Raw genomic sequence first — 17900 nt, forward strand, 5'->3', positions numbered from 1 at the left:
TCTAACGGACCCTCTGATGTCACATGGACTACTTTGAAGATGTTTTTATTACCTTTCTGGACGTGGAACAGTATACCGTACATACATTCTCAATGGAGGGACAGAAAGCTCTCGGACTAAATCTAAAATATCTTATACTGTGTTCCGAAGATGAACGGAGGTCTCACGGGTTTGGAACGACATGAGGGTGAGTCATTAATGACATAATTTTCATTTTTGGGTGAACTATCCCTTTAAGTTCGAGCAGTTGAAGGGAGCAGGATGGACTAATGTTGAGGAGGGAGGGCTTTGGCTTTTCAGGATCAGATTTTGGCAACACCTATCGAACGACCACGTCTACAACCCGGAGAAAGGGGCTGCTGTGCATATGAAACCGAAGATTTGAACCAGCTAGCGCAATCACAGAGAAATAAGACAGAGAAATTACGCAAGGAAAACTGTTCATCTTCATACCGCGTTCTCTCGATGCAACATTTTCAGCGCCATAGCAGTATGATTTTAGTATTATAGAGTATCAGTGACTGCGATGCACTAGTAATCTATAGCAGTAATTGTTTACATTTTGATAAACTTAAGCATTCTCCTTTCCTCCTGGAGAAGTCAAAGTTCTCGTCGATTTTGTACCGCAAAAGTGGTAGGCGCTAGTATTTTAAGCGTGGTTATGTTTTGACAGTTGCAAGAGCAGCCAAACTTTATTAAGATTAATAAACGTGTTTTCCAAAAGGACTCATCGACAAAAGAATGATTTGGAGCCGATTAACGGGGCTGTTGCTCCTAATATTTGTGTGCGCGCACAGATCGTCCTCAAAACTAGACGTTAAACCCGAGGTGAGTATCCTGCTTTTTTAGTACTTTATTTATTACCGATAACATATCCTGATCTATTGTGATAACATATCCTTGATCTATCTATGTTACTTTGTGTGAAGGTCTGCATATCACCTCTGCATAATAGTAATAGGCCTATATAAATAATAATAATGTAAATAAAAAAAATAAATAAATTAAATAAAAAAATAAAAAACTTGCATTCCATACCACATCATATTGCAACTGTATAACAATTAGCCTATGTGCTAAAATCCATAGGAATGAACTACGTCAAATATAATATTTTATATATATAATATATATATATATATATATATACTATATATATATATATATATTTTTTTTTTTTTTTGTACAATATTTAGCCTGCTGTACATATTTTGGAAGACTGATAATAAAGGGTCCTTAATTTAAAGTCTTAATAGTGTGAATCTCACAATACCTGTCAGGAACAGGTGGGGTCATATTTCACCACAAAATCAGGAAATAAATTCTAATTGGCATAAAGAAAATAAAGCCTATTTGCATTGGCATTAAACACATTTTCATGTAAAATTTTCATTTTATAAGCAAAAAACAAACAAACAAAAACTCATTCTTGTTATGGATTTGCACATGTCTGGGTCTTATTTCACCCCTCATCTTTAATTTATGCTGATTTAAACAATAATCATAAAATATCAAAATAATAGGAATTACCAATAAGATCAAATAAAATAGATAAAAGTAAAACATCCAGACATTTCAGGAGGAAATGTGCTTAAGTGTCACGAAAATAATGTCCTGATGCAAAACAACTTTATGGTCCTAAAATAGGCTGAACTTAATTAAAAATATAATGTGACATGTTTTCAAAAGATTTTTCCAATTATACAAATAGAATTAATTGTAGAATGAACCTCTAATTATATCACACTAATTTCTAATTTAACTTTGAAAAGATGAGTGAAATCCAGAAAGGATTATGGATATTATTACCATTGTGAGGTTCTGTAATCAAATTTTCATACGGGAAAGCCTTTATCAGCTGCCAGTCATTAGCACTGTTCAGTCACACATGTTTAGCTTTAAGAATGTCTGATCTTTCTGCTCAGTGATCAAAGTAAACACTTAGAAAATAGCAGAGAAGTGAAGGATTCTGAATTAAGGTCATGTGAGAGACCGCAGACAATGAAAGATGCTGAGGATGCGAAAAAGAACGACCAATTACCACAAGAAAACAGGAAAAGTCATGCCTGTAATGTTGTGGTCAGATCGTGGATGGACATGCTGAGGATGAGTTTAGGGGGAAAAGGTTTTTCTGCTCCTATAAGCTGCGGGATTTAATGGATGACATCTGTCCTTAGTTACGGTCAAAAAAGGGAGGATGGGTTTAGACAGGGCGGAAAACTCCATATGGGCTCTTTTCTTCCTCTCTTTCTCCACTTTGGCTAACAGGAAGTCACCACAATCCTGCAGGAGTTCTCCTAATTCCTTTAGGATATCCTTAAGTTATAGACTCATGCACACCTGTGGTTCTAGACAATATTAGTGTCAATATCCTTGTCCCTTTGCTGTGAAAGTCATGTACTCCCAACACAAACCATGACATGCTATTTTTAGTATGCTTCTCGTCATTGACAGCAATGGTCATGAATAAATCATCTGAAGAAATTCTAGGGAGTTTTGTGTCATACTACTTTATTGGGATTTGCAATTGACCATATATGGCTAGTCACATCCTTTATAGCACAGAACCAGAGGAAATGGCCCTGGGACTTTTCTGTTCGGCCTTGACCACATGGCTTTAGAATAGATGTGAGATGATGCCAGCTGTTAGTGATGTAGTGTCAAAGTGTAAGGAAGGAAGTGGGATGTGGAAGGGGGTGGCATGTTACAGAAAAGAGACACAAAGAAAAAATGGGATTGATCTTTTTAGGCAGGAAATGTGGTGGGGTGTGAATGATGCAAGTCTGCATAAAGAATAGAAGTCATTGTAGGCTGAAAACTGATGTCATTTCAGAAGCAAGAGAATAACAGAAAAATTAAAGGCTGAATTGGACTACAAATTGTCCAGTTCCTGTGTCAGTTAAGGCGAAACAACCCACAGACTTTTGCAGTAGGTCTGAAAAAATACTGGAAAGACAATTCCCAACATCCTTTCCTATTTAATAGTAATGATCCTATTTTGCACTTTCCATTTGATTTTTTTTTTCATTCAACAGCCAAGTGGTGTAAAAATCTGATCCACTGATCTATAAATACATGGAAAGATGATTATAACTAGTAACTTCAGACATTTTCCACCAAGCATCCAATTTCAAATAACTGAAATAAAATAATGAAATCGGAATACATTTTTCCTTATAGAACCACTAATCAATAGCATAGAATTTATTCCTAATTTAAATGACATACAAGGAATTTAGGGTCTTCATAGTTTATGAATTTGCAGAGTAAACTTTGTTTTCGTGATAAGTAAACATCAGTGGTAAACTTGTGGTAGTGTAAACTCCAATGGATCTTGTGTTGATGTTGCGGTGTTGATACATCTAGCCAGCTGTTGAGGTTCATTAAGCGTAACATGAGCAGTTGAACTGCATTTTTATGATTTGGATTCACCACATACTCACCCAGATTCTGTGTTATTCCATTGGTCCAGAGAGAATGGAAGTTGTGACTCATTTTCCCTTAAAATTGCATGTCTTTCTCTAAAGTCTCTCTGATTTTAATGTGCATATGCGCTCAAACACAATATGGTGCCTAGTGCTCCTTTATGTACATCAAAAAAGTATTGTACACTTTCATATCTTAAAAACTTAATTTTCAGGTACCTGTATATCTTAAGCTAAAATGCCTTCAGGAGGTTGACAGATAATTTAATAAAAAGTCATAGCTTTTTCAGTATTCTATTGCATTGAATGTGATTTATACACCTACCTGCAACCACCTCAGTGTGTGAAAGGTGTTAATCAAAAATATTAAAATTATGTTAAAACTTAGAAATTGGTTATTGAAATAGGTCTGGGTGGCTATGAGATTAAATGATAAAATATTGCCATTTTGAACACTTACAGTTATAAACCCAACATAGAAGTTTACCAGTATTTGGTCTTGATTTTTAGTATAATGACATAATCATAGACTGGTCATCGATGACCTGGCACCACCATTTTAGCATACGACAGAAGTGATGGGTGGCACAGCCAGTAATTCATGTAAATCTTACATGTTCAAATTGTATTTATAACTTTGGGGAATAACAAGTTAACTTTCCTGTGAAAATTTGAAAAAGCCTTTTTCGTGGAAAAGGAAGTACTAGCAAAAAGAGGTAGACTCTGCCAGGATGTGTTTGAGTTCTAATTTCAAACTTGTTTTTGAGAGATGCAAGAAATGTTGCGCAACTGCAAAGACATCACTCGTGATGTTTGTCCTTTTTTTAATTTACTACATGTTATGAATCCAACAGAATGGAGTAAAGGTGTCTTCTACCAGAATGTGATTTCAGTTGTATCCAGTTTCAGTCACTGGATTGTGCAGGGGACACGTTCATCTATCACAAACCCGGCCATCCCCCACCAATCCATATTTTATTAACAGCCTTTTTTTCCTCATATGGATATAACACACTGAATTTTTGTTTGTGCTGTGAAGGAGAGAGAGTGAGTCACAAAGTCACAATGTCTGATGATATAAAGGAATGGAGAATAACTTTTGTGGAAGTTTTAGAAATATCACAATCCCACAGGCGAGAAAAGATACTGAGACAAAAAGAAAAATAGAGGAATAAAAAGAGAAAAATAGAGGAATAAAAGTACAAGAAAACAGGAAGTTCTTTAAAAAAAAAAAAAAAAAAAAAAAATTCCAGGATTACATCAACTTGGAATACATGCTTTATATCATCTGACTGTGGACGTAATCACATCTGCTTTGTTATAAACAAAAAATGCTGATCATGCTGAGGAACTTCTTTCTGTTGATACTTTACTCACAAAGACCGCACAAGCGACAACAGCCAAATCATGTCAGCCACATGTTTTTCCCTGAATGAGCTACAGCTGAATGAGAGTGTGCTGGAGCCCCCTCAGGGTGTTTTTACATTGTTGCCCCTCATTCCTGCAGTAGTGTGAGAGAGAGAGAGAGAGAGAGAGTGCTGGAGGAGGTAGGGAAAGAGGGATTACAGGATAAGGGCTCTGTCTCTGAGGTTTCAGTGGTATTAACCAGAAATTCCCTGGGAAATTACCGACTGACACTTTGGTTTAACTGATATCTGTCTCCCTGAGGGAGTCACAGACAGATAACATCTCACCTTTCATTATTTCATCTATCATCCTATATTGCTACACAAAGAAATGTGTTTGTGCCATCACTGACTCAGTTTCAAGATAGAGAAAATGCAGCTTCTTTCTTTTGCATTAAAAGATAGCATAATCATAAATCAGTGTAGACACATGCTTGAAATATACGTTTGTTTAGAAGTATTTGTTTAAGTGGATTTTGAATTCAAGCCATTGCAATGTGTATAAGTGATTTGTGTCATGAACTGTGGAAAAGAACTCTGCCCAATCCCTTGGGTTTGTGAGTTACACTCCTACCCACACTAAATGAAGTTCTTGTCAATTGTATTCCAGTCGATTCCAATTCCAAAAAAAAAAGAAAAACATTTTTTAATCAGTTATTTGCCTAGTTGTCCAGTACTAATTAGTATCAATACATTGTCAAAACAATATAAAGTGAATTTGAAAAGCAAAATTGCATAAAATAAGAAATATATCTTCAATTTACTTTAGTTTTTCTTACCTTGTTGGCATTTTTTTTTTCTTGTTTCATTGATGAATCTATCAAAAAAAAAAAAAATTGGTTTAAAAAAATTGGGTAAGAAAACAAGAAAAAACAAGATATACACTAGAGTTATTATTAACCGTTATTACACAATATTTTTGTTTTTTATGTTTTTGTTCACCAAGACTCAATAAAAAAGGCTGAAAAAACAGTAAATACTATAATATTATGTTACAATACAATACATATATGTTTTCTATCTTTCAAATATTTCAAAATGTACATTTTTCTTGCAATAATAAAGCCATTACCCCTCAGTATCATAAGATCCTTCAGAGATATGCTGATTTGGTACTCAAGAAAGGTTTCTTGTTGAAAAAGGCTTTCTAATTCTGAAAGAAAAAAATCTGGATATTTACTGTCACTATTTAACAATTAATTGCAGCACTGTTAAAATGATTTCTTTAAACAAATCTTACAGACACTAAGCTTTTAAATGGCAATGTATTAGTTAAAAGCAATGTGTGTTTTTGTTAAATTGTAACAATTGATAACAAGACAAAACAGTTTTTTTTTTGTTTTTTTTGCAGATACCTCAAAAAAAAAATCTGATAAGAGGAGACATTTTTGTAATAGAGGTTAATGCCGTACTCATAGAACTAACATCTGCATGACAGAATATCCCCATGCACCTCAACTTGAAAACAGAAAACATTTTAAAATAATTGAAAATTAACTAACAGTTTCTGTCCAATAACGAGTACCTTTGTCTCTCTTTCTCTTGTGTTCTAGGTATGGCTACAGCAATATGGTTACTTGCCACCCGGTGATCTCCGCACACATACGGCCCGCTCTCCTCACTCTGTCTCCTCTGCCATTGCTGCCATGCAGAGATTCTATGGCCTGAAAGTCACTGGCAACATGGATCCTGCAACTCTAGAGTAAGTGCAGCAGTGTATTACTGTGAAGTGTAATTAGTGCTTCCATGTCCAGTTAATAACAAAAAAATGGGTCTAGATGATTTTCTCTCCATGGAATCAGTCTTGCATTTTTTAAATACCTGTGGCTAGATCAAGAGATTCAAGAGCTTATAGATCTCTGTGGAATTATTTTGGCCCATCAGTTATATGGTTGTTAGTCATGGAAGGAGAGAATGGAAAAACTAGAGCATTGTGTCAGCAATCCTCCACTGGTTTGCAATGAGGCACAGAAGATGTAGAATATATGAGGACAGAAATTAACGGCCATCTTGTCCAAAATCACTGAAATTAAATCTGTTGTGTGGTGGTGATCGCCAGGGCAATGAAGAAGCCCCGCTGCGGCGTCCCAGACAAGTTTGGAGCCGAACTGAAAAGCAACCTGAGAAAGAAGCGCTACGCAATCCAGGGACTCAAATGGGAAAAAAATGAGATCACATTCTGGTAAGAGACAACTTTAACTCCATTCTGCTGGATCAATAAAAGAGCAGTGCATTTTAAACTGTATTTAGGTCATTTTTGGCACAAAACTACCGTCCAAACCATTACCAAATTAATTGAGGTTTGCTGTCATAAACGTTTAGATGTAGCTGTGGCTATACTTTAGTAAATATTCACCACACTTATGGAAAAGTCATCGTTGGCCTACTATATGATTCTGCTCCACTGCAGCCACAGCCAAAATTCCTGTGTGACTTGTCTGTAATGTAAATCACTTTCTCTCCCCCTTTCCTTTATATATTCCTCTTTTTCCTATGTCCTACTTTCCTCTGATTGCCTCTCCAATTCACCATTTCTTATCTCTTCACAGCATACAGAACTACACACCAAAAGTTGGGGAATACGAAACGTTTGAGGCAATCAGAAAAGCCTTCAAAGTGTGGGAAGGTGTTACCCCTTTGCGATTCCGAGAGATCCCTTACAATGACATCAGAGACAAGGTTGAAAACTTTGCAGACATCATGCTCTTCTTCGCCGATGGTTTTCATGGCGACGCCAGTCCGTTTGACGGCGAAGGAGGATATTTGGCTCATGCTTACTTCCCAGGCAATGGCATAGGAGGAGACACACACTTCGACGCAGCAGAGCCTTGGACCATCGGCAACCGTGACCTTTTGGGTAAGGAGTACAAACACCAGAAGTTAGTGAAAATACTACCAGTTTTTCTCAACTGGTTTGGCCTTGGGACCCATGTTTTCTCATAATTTGTTAAAAAACAAAGCAAATTTATTTCACAAAAATTAAGTTAAGAACATGATTAATACTGAATAAACAACCTATAAGGTAAGGCTTTTAAATAGCAGGCCCAGACTAGTTTTTGTTAATACAGAGCCACACCAAATTCCCCACAGCACGCCACGTTCTCACATGCTACTGCACACTACCAGTATGGTATAACATCTGGCAGGACAGGATAGTTTGTTTTTCTGAGGAGAGAGACTTTTTATTTCATAACAAGTTACGAAAATAACTATAGAATATTGACACTGACATTAAGTCTTTTAACATCTCATCTGAATGCAGATACTGAATCGGGATGGCGTGTTTTTCTCAGGCACTCTTTACTTAAACTGCATCTGACAGAAGTGTCAACAGCTTTCATGCACGTCTTTTAAAATAAAAGTCTTGCATCAGAAAAACATTAAGAATTACGTTTTTTGTTGTTGATGACGTTTCTTTGGCCATACACTCCGCGACCCACTCAGAACGGTTTTGAGACCCACTTTTGTCAGTTCTTCTTTAGACATGAATAAGTGGAGAGAGAGCAAGCGCAAATCCTAGCAGCGGCAGGTTGCAGCACCACTTCGGGTGGCATCCCCATGCTTTTGTCCATATTAGGGATTTCGTGGTACATAGTAAGTTGTTACTTCTATATGAGTCAGTCTTGCACTTTCTGTGCAAAAGCGCCCTCCGGCTTCGAGTATGAATGAAACGCACACTGAATGAGAGTGTTGAGTGCTTTGTGATGTTCATCTCACCTCATTCTGGGCACTAATAAACCAATAAGTCATGCATAGACTATCCTGTCTCTTTGAATGTAAATCTATATTCTTCAAACCGGCCCTTGAAGACCTCTATAACAAACTTTCCCGAAAAAAGTGCGGGGGACAAATTTACGTGTTATTAAAAGTGTGTGTGGGTGGGGCGGGAGGGAGGGCGAGGTTTAGGAGGTAAGATGTAGAATATGGTCACGCATAATAAGGCATTAGTATGTGCTTTATGAGTACTAATAAACATCTTATATAATATGCAAGCACCTAGTTAATAACCAAAGTGTTACATTAAATAAATGTTTTTGTGCGCACGCGTGTGTGCGTATATACAGTACTGCTATCTGCAGCTGGGCACTCCTCCTGTATGTTCTTTATGGGAAAATGCTTATGCAGTTTAGCTTATTGGGTTCATTTTCTGATCGCATCTGCTTGCTGGAATGTAATATGCATCATCAAATCTATTATTATAAAAAAAATTGTAGTTTACAGCAGAAACAGTGACAAACGATCATGACTCCTGCATGACCTCTGCAGCTGATACATAAAAATTTATAATAATAATAATAATAATAATAAAACAACTGTGGGAACTTTGCATCATCATTTTAAAAAAACACCACCACACACCACTGAGAACCACTGAGTAGTTTTTACAGAGCAAACAGCAAAAAGAATATATTAGCGTATTATACGCGACTTTGGGCTTTTTTTTTTTTAAGTTACATGAAAAAATCCCGGGTTGTGGTTTTTTTTTGGCTTAGGGAAATATGACAAGCAACTTTGTTTCTTTATTTATGTTTGAGTATTCTACATTGATTGACACTCTGTCTGCTCACAGTTTATAGCCATCCAATGCAATAATATTTACTTGTCTTTTTTAATTGAAATAAATTCAATTCTGAGTGCACGTGATTCTTGGGTGGGGAGGGAGCGTGGTCCATGGGAAATAGTCCTGCCACCACCGCAGCTGGAAAAAATCCTCGGAAACACTGCATACATTTAATAAAATTAGAAAAATGCCATTACAAAGGTAAAAAGAAAAAGCCCATGTTAATTTCTTTGAGTCAAATGTCACCTCATATTAGGAAGGCAAATTTTTTTATCAGAATTTTTACATATTGTTCAGAATATGTAAAAATAAATATTGAATACATATTGAATTACAATACATAAGAATTACATATTGGTGCTCCTAAAATTTTTAAATTAGGAGGACAAGCACTCCTAATTACAAGAAGAAAAAACTGCTCTTAAATTGGGTGTGTGACAGGTATGGCTGTGGAATGGGGTTTGGCTGAGGAATAATTTTCAGTCAAAAGATTTTTTTTTGCTTTAACCCCTGGTTGTGTTTGTGTACACTTTCACTGAATTGGGTTGAATCAACCTTACCTTTTGTGCTATCTATTCTTAGTGTCTCAAAATAGGTGTTTTTAATGTGCGCTGCACAATAATACAGCATGCTAATTAAGGTTAGCCAAAACTGACCTGTGCTGACATGTTTATCTTTTACTTTCATTCAGGTAATGATGTGTTCCTGGTGGCTGTTCATGAACTGGGTCACGCCCTGGGAATGGAGCATTCAAATGACCCCTCCGCCATCATGGCTCCCTTCTACCAGTGGATGGAAACCGAGAACTTTGAGCTTCCTGAAGATGATCGTAAAGGCATTCAGCAGCTTTATGGTAAAACATTCAATATCATTGCAACTTGAATTGCTAAACCACACCATAGTTCTGTTCAAGGCAGGGTTATCATTAACTAAAGCTAAAATAATATACTTACAATGTATTTATAAATCACTTGCACCATCATACTATTTTATTCTGCAGTCAGACCATTTGTCTGTCAAAAACCAAATTAGCATTAGCAAATTATTCTGGTTTGCTTTCCAAAGATTATTTGTTTTGGATAAAAGAATCTGCTTGATGAATAAAGCGAACTAAACATTAAATGAAACATTATACAATTAACACAAATAATAAAACCAGAATTTATTTAACTGAGTCAAAAATATAGTGATGAACCGCAGCGTTACTAAATATTTAGAGTATTTGTTTAATCATTTAATAATTATTTAAACAGTGAATAAACCAATGAGAATGAAATAATTCACAAAAAATTTTGCGCTGTGCAGGACCAAACACCGGAGGCCATCCGAGGCCACCTGTCACCCCGCAGACCCCCTACCACACTCCATATCCCACACCATACAGGCCCGCAGGACCTAGCTTTGGTCCTGACATCTGCGAAGGCCATTTTGACACCATTGGCATTTTCAGAGGAGAAATGTTTGTGTTTAAGGTACGGATGGAATATTTGTGTGCAGTTGGAGTTAATGCAGTGTGTGTGTTCATCACAATTCCTGTCCCTGTGTTTCAGGATAAGTGGTTCTGGCGCGTTCGTAATAATCGGGTTATGGAAAATTACCCCATGCCAATTGGACATTTCTGGAGAGGTCTGCCTACAGATATTAATGCTGCCTATGAAAGAGAAGATGGGAAATTTGTCTTCTTCAAAGGTACTAGTCTACTTCTATTGCATGATCTTGATGGAAAAAGAGGAATTTGTCCTTTGGCTTTAACAGGCCTGCTTATTGCTTCAGAAGTAATATCATCTCTTGCTTGCAGAGGACAGGCATTGGGTGTTCACAGAATCAAACTTGGAGTCAGGGTACCCGAAGACTCTGAGAGAAATGGGCAGCGGTCTTCCAAAGGACAAACTGGATGCAGCCCTTCTGTACACCCCTACAGGCAACACCTACTTCTTCAGAGGAAACAAGTCAGTAGCTTTGATATCCCATAATGCAAGGCATGAGAACAAAGGGAGCTTAGATCTGAAACTATTTCTTATCTTCAATCAGATATTATCGCTACAATGAAGACACGCAGTCAGTGGATTCAGGCTACCCCAAACCTATGAGTAAATGGCAAGGCGTTCCAGACAACATAAAGGCTGCCTTCATGAGTCGAGATCAAAGTAAGCCTTTCACTGCTTTTTAAATTAACCTCCAGTCTTTCATAATAATAAGCCTTCTTATTCTGATATGGTTGTTCTTTGTCTATTCTATATCTTAGTATATTGTCAGTGATATGACACATGCACACAGAATTATTCATTAACACAAAAAAAAACACTTTTTTGCAACCTCTTACTATGTGCTAACAATACACAATACATTTCCAGTTATTCTAAGCATATGTCTGTTCATTTTAAAAGAAAAAACACTGCGTATTATGATAAAATCTCAGCCAATCAGAAGTTTTCTGTTCACTCAAATGTTTTGATTGAAATCAATACTTTAAATTAGCAAGGATGCAGTAAACATTTATACTGTCACAAAAGATTCTGTTCTTTTGAACCTTCTATTCATCAAAGAATCCTGAATAAAATAGCACTTTCAACTGTTTCCACAATAAGAAATGCTAAGCACCATAATCAGCATATTGAAGTAATGGCTGCTGAAAATTCAGCTTTGTTTGTGATGAATAATATAAAAAAAGTTATTTCAAATTGTAATAATATTTTACAGTATTACTGTTTTTACTGTATATTTTGCTCAAATAAATGCCCCCTTGGTTATGTTAATATAATAGACACACACACACACACACACACACACACACACACACATATATATATATATATATATATATATATATATATATATAGACACATGCACATATATCATTTTTTTATTTCTATAACATTTATCATCTTATCATTGTGCATGGTTAGGACACAAGTCTGACCTGTGCTATTTCCTGACCTCCATTCCCTCCCTCATCCCAGTATTTTCCTGCCTTTCTCTAATACAAGACATACATTTCAAAAAAAAGAAAAAAAAAGAAGATTTACTCTAGTTTTATTGAAACAAAGTCAGGATGTAGGCTTTGGGCCAAAGATTGCTACAATTGTATAGTCCTGCCCTTTCCTTTTTTTTACAGGTTATACCTACTTCTACAAAGCCAATAAGTACTGGAAGTTTAACAACCAGTTATTAAGAGTGGAGCCTGGATACCCCAAGTCTGCGCTTAGGGATTGGATGGGCTGTCCTAATGAAGACTCCAATACAGGAGGTGGAGGTGGAGGTGGAGGAAGTGACCGTGACCGTGACCGTGAGCGTGAGCGTGAGCGTGAGCGTGAGCGCGAGCGCGAACGCGAAAGGGAGCGGGAAAGAGAACGTGAACGAGAGCGTGAACGTGATCGCACACATGAGGAAGACAAGACTGTGGACGAGGGCAAAAAGGAGGAGACAGAGGTGATCATAATCGAGGTTGAAGACGCACCCAGCAGCGGAGGAGGAGGAGCGGCTGCCATCGTGGTGCCACTCATGTTGCTGGTCTGCGTGATCCTTACACTCGGAGCCCTTCTTTTCTTCCGCAGGTACGGCACACCGAGACGCTTGCTCTACTGCCAACGCTCCCTACTGGACAAGGTTTAAATGTTTAAGAAGGGATAATGGAAGAAAGGGAAGGGGAGGAGAGGAGAGAATTGAGAATATGGAAGAAGGGGACTTACTAGCAAAGCAAAACCAAAAAGAGAAAAGCAATTGTAAAAAAAAAAAGGTTTTGGTCAAAAAGGGACCCTTTGTTGTTTACTTTAGAAATGATGCCACTCAGACAAATCTCTGCATTTTTATATTTTGTAATTAGTGGTCTTGATCGTTTTGCTTTCACACCTGTGCCAAGTTCTTCCCGCACGCTGTATAAAGGCATACGGTACTTTCACTCCATCTCTCTCAATGTCTTTCTCTTCTTTCCCTTCTGGTGTAGCCAATGACGCCAGCTCATCGCTGTTTGTTTAGCCTTTTGTAAATGTCATTTTAAAGTTGTGATTGTTGTTGTATGTCTGACTCATTGTGAATTCTTACCCTCTGTTAAAAACAGCGTCTGTCCCAATCAGAAGCCATTGTACTTATCTCAGGTTGCGGCCGATGCTTATCACATTTCCAGCAGCCTCATGCAACTTTTATATAACAAAACTGTACTACCATAGTTTTTGAATGTCATGCCATGTTACAGGGTTCACAGTGAGGAAAAAACCTGGAAGAAAGTGAGAAATTGTTAAACTTTTGTGAAAATTCATAAAAAATAAATTTAACTAGATTTATGTTTTTCTAGTCATACTTTAAAATAATTTAAAACATAGTCAGAAATTGCTTTGTGTGAGTGTAATTTCTGTTCATTTTTAAAATCCTTCCAGGATGCATCAACTAGATAAGTAGGTCAGAAGATGTCATAGTACCATGGTATTCTCTCTAGTACTATATAAATACCTTAGTGCATGATGAATATCATTATCATTCTGTACCATGGTATTGCCATTGCTGAACCATGGGACCACCATAGTACTTTTGAAGTGGTCTCCTGTGCACAGTGTTACCAGATATCATAAAAGATTATTTGCATTGGCTCATGAAAGGTAATTCTTTTCACTAAAGCAAAACAGGGATCCGCTCCCACCCCAACTCAGGTTAAGAAACCAAAGTCCATTCCAAAGATAATTGATACTTATCCCACTAACAACGCCTGCAAAGCTGTGCTGTCTGTCTGTGTCCTCCAGTAGTGTGGCTTTTTATTGTACTGTATTTTTAATAATTACTATTATTGATAATGATGTTATCATTATTATTATTACTATTCTTATTGTTCTCCATGTCAAGAATGTGTTTTTTTGATTTGAACAATTGTCATTAAAAATGTCCTGCTGGACAGGCAATAATGTATGTCTTATGAAGTGGCCTTAATTTGGGGAAAAGTGAATGGGTGGGTTTGTATTTTTGAAGTGAAATAATTTTTTTAAATATATAAATGATATTTTCACTGCTTGTGTTTACAATTATTGAAAACTTGTGGTGCTTTTTTAAAATGGAAATCTAAAGTTTGAATAAAAAACAATAATGATAATAATATTTTAATGATGATGGTCATTATCTAGAAATAAATTGTGCTTGTTTCAATCCTTTTTTATGTTTAAGTCAAAAATAAAATATTTTGTAAGTTTTCTTTGCTGTTTCTTTTTTTGACTTTCTATGTCTGCCAAACATACAACATTTATAAACCATTTAAAGGGATAACTCATCCAGAAATGTCATTCTCTGTCCTCATTTACTCAGTCATCCTCATGTCGTTCCAAACCTGTATGACTTACTTTCTTCTGTAGAACACAAAAGAAGTTATTTTGAGAACTATCTGTGTTTTTGTCCACATAATTACCAACATTCTTCAAAATATCTTCTTTAGTGAAATGTAAAAGAAAGAAAGTCATGTTTGGACACATTTCAACGAGTAAGCAATGACAGAATCTCTATTTTTGGGTGAACTATCCCTTTAACATGTTTGTTCAGCCCACTCACTCTACTGCACAACAGCGAGGTGAAAGGAAAAGCAGTTCTCTGTCCTAACCTCCAGCTGCTCCTCTCAACCTGCATCCGAGTCCAAGACTTCTTGCCTTCTTCAGCCATATTTACAGAACTGCTTGTTACCTCCCAGAGTCCCCTGTAAGAAGCATATCTCTCATTAGTGCATGTCATCCTGTTCCTCATGACCACACAATAAGACAAACACCCTGCACTTTCACACATAAATTACGATGCCCCCACATAAGCTTATTTCTTTTGCAGAGAATTGCTTTTTTTCTTGTCATTTCTCTCCATACTTCTCTCTCCTCCCTTTTGCTGGCACTCGGAAACACTTGGCCATATAAATGGGACGGAAAAAGCAGGCTAGGTCCAAGGATTAAGTGAAACCAGGAATGATTATAATTCTGCAAAACCTTTTGGCACTGTTCACAAGGAAACATATCTCTGTTATAATGCGAGTGTGTGTGCGTCTTTGAAAATAATTAAACTTCCAGATACTGATTGAGGCACAAACGTGTGTAAGTGAGAGATGATACTCAATTCAGTGTGTTTGTATCCTTTTTAATGGGGACAGCTGAATGTATTTGCTTTTTGGAATAAGCGACTGGAGATGGATAATGTTTTGGCACTCTGGGTCCAGTCTCGAGGCTTTGGGAAAGCGAGGGGGCGGACGTTCAGAGGCTAACGATCAAGGAGAATTCCATCAACAACATCTGGAATCCAAACTGCCTCAATACCAGCACACTGCACGAGAGAGGGTGGAAAACACGGCTTATCTGTGATGCAACCTTTAACTTGATCAGACATCTGTCTAAACATAAAAGTGATACGCAATGACAGGCCTTCAAGGACTGCTTCTGATGTTCCTAAAGGCACTGCGTTTTGTATGTATTTCAGTCAGAGCGTATCCTGCTACACAAGTACTACAGCTCACTCTGTGCACATTTAAAGCAAGTTCAATCTTTTCCCAGCTGATTCTGCAGAACGAACAGCACCCTCAGCACTTTCTGCTCTGCCCACAATTCCCTCCATTTCTCTCTCTCTCCTTTTCTCCAGGCAAGTAGAGTTGAGTTTCCTCAGTTTCTGCTAAGTGATTAATTTTTTTTTTCTTAAACAAGGCTTAACTGAAAACATTAGGAGCACCACAAACATTTCAAGTTTCTCTCTTAAAACACATTCTATCTTTTTTTTTTTTTGAAGGTCTCTGAGCAAAGAAGAGACTTGTCTGCTCTTTGTGATCCATTTTACGTCTTCATGCTGCTCTGCTTGTTCAAGTGAAGTCAGTCGCATGCTATTTAACACCTCTTTTTGATTTGAATTTGACAGGCTGTATCCACTTCTTTCCATATGGTGAGAATTCCTGGTTATTCATGCCTAATGGGGAAAAGAACAGACTTCGAAGTGTCAAGTAAAACAGATTCAACGAATATTCTGGCGAAAGCCATTATCTTTAAAATATGTTTATTTGCTAACTACCAAGCTACATACACTTAATAAAACTTTGTTTTTATACAATTGCAAAAGATGAGATTTTTATATTAAAGTGAAGTGAAGCGACATACAGCCAAGTATGGTGACCAAACTCAGAATTTGTGCTCCGCATTTAACCCATCCAAAGTGCGCACACACACAGCAGTGAACACACACCCACAGCAGTGGGCAGGCATTTATGCTGCAGCACCCGGGGGTTTAGTGCCTTGCTCAAGGGCACCTCAGTCGTGGTATTGCCGGCCCAAGACTCAAACCCACAACCTTAGGGTAAGGAGTCAAACTCTCTAACCACTAGGCCAAGACTTAACCTCTTTAAATAGACAAAATGCACAAAATCTAACTCAGACCACCACTTTAGCGATTAGCTCAACTTATTTTTAGCCATTTTGCTAACCATTTTGGAGAGTTAGCTAGTGAACACTTCCATATATTTATTAGGTAGATAGGCTATTGTGAATGTTTTCAAACTTAAAAGGATCTGTTAATGGGGAAAAAAGATTCCTATGTAAAGAAAAAAAAATAAACAATTATATGTGGAATGAACATGAGGCATGTGAGCGTGATGCTGCTAAATGCAAACACATGTTTTCCACAGCCTGTATGGAATGTAAATTAACATAAATAATGCAAAGTCAAAATATACAAGTCCTAATGTAGGACACATATGGTTTTTGTTTCCTCAAACCATAAAACAGGGAATCAGAAATCATATTCTGTTCCAATGGGCTTTGTAACACCTACATACAATAATAACAATGAAATTTGGCAATCTCATCTCTCTAAATACATTTCCATATGTACAGCACCATTTTTTTATAAAATAAATTAATACTTTTATTCAGCAAGGACCATCTGAAATGATCAAAAGTGGCAGTAATATATTAATAAATATATACATAAATAAATAAATGTCTGAACTATCTGTCCAAGTCCTGAAAAAAATAATGTCTCAATTATATTAAAAAATATGCTGCTTGCACAATTGATTATAAGATTTCTTCAGCACCAATTTAGCATATTAGAATGATTTCTGAATGATCATGTGACACTGCAGAAAATTCAGCTTTGCCATCACAGTTAAATTAAAATTTAAATTACATTTTAAAATATTATTGTAAAACATTTACATTTTTCTAAATGTATTGCATTTATATGTTGTATGTACACAGTGTATTTACAGTTTGTGCAGCGTTTTGTACATGAGTTCTCTTTAGGGATCCATAAAGCACATGTGTTTTGTATAAATATCCTCACTGGGGACTGCCTGTCACATCTGTTTTTATTAATACATTTGACTTTTTGCCGCATTTTTACTGGAACAATATTCCAGCCTCAACTGTGACAATGCAAACACTTCACATATGTTCTGGTACTCAAACACATCATACATCTTGGCATGAGAGTTTACATTTTGTTACATGCCTGTACAGAATAAATCTAGTTAGGTAATGCTGAGTTTGCTAGAAATGTACATAAAAGAAAAGA

General features: G+C 36.7%; 1 protein-coding gene across 1 annotated transcript; it reads left to right on the plus strand.

Annotated features, from left to right (window-relative positions):
* Positions 1-265: 265 nt before the first annotated feature.
* On the plus strand, positions 266-14568 carry LOC109111713 (matrix metalloproteinase-14-like). Its single transcript, XM_042718682.1, has 11 exons — positions 266-634; positions 725-828; positions 6385-6533; positions 6891-7013; positions 7381-7688; positions 10084-10245; positions 10698-10864; positions 10943-11081; positions 11191-11341; positions 11424-11539; positions 12508-14568. Exons 2-11 carry the CDS (start codon positions 742-744, stop codon positions 13002-13004), a joined length of 1899 nt encoding a protein of 632 aa, XP_042574616.1. The 5' UTR covers positions 266-634; positions 725-741; the 3' UTR covers positions 13005-14568.
* Positions 14569-17900: the final 3332 nt, after the last annotated feature.

The sequence above is a fragment of the Cyprinus carpio genome, chromosome B2 (assembly GCF_018340385.1).
Source record: "Cyprinus carpio isolate SPL01 chromosome B2, ASM1834038v1, whole genome shotgun sequence".
Taxonomy (NCBI): domain Eukaryota; kingdom Metazoa; phylum Chordata; class Actinopteri; order Cypriniformes; family Cyprinidae; genus Cyprinus; species Cyprinus carpio.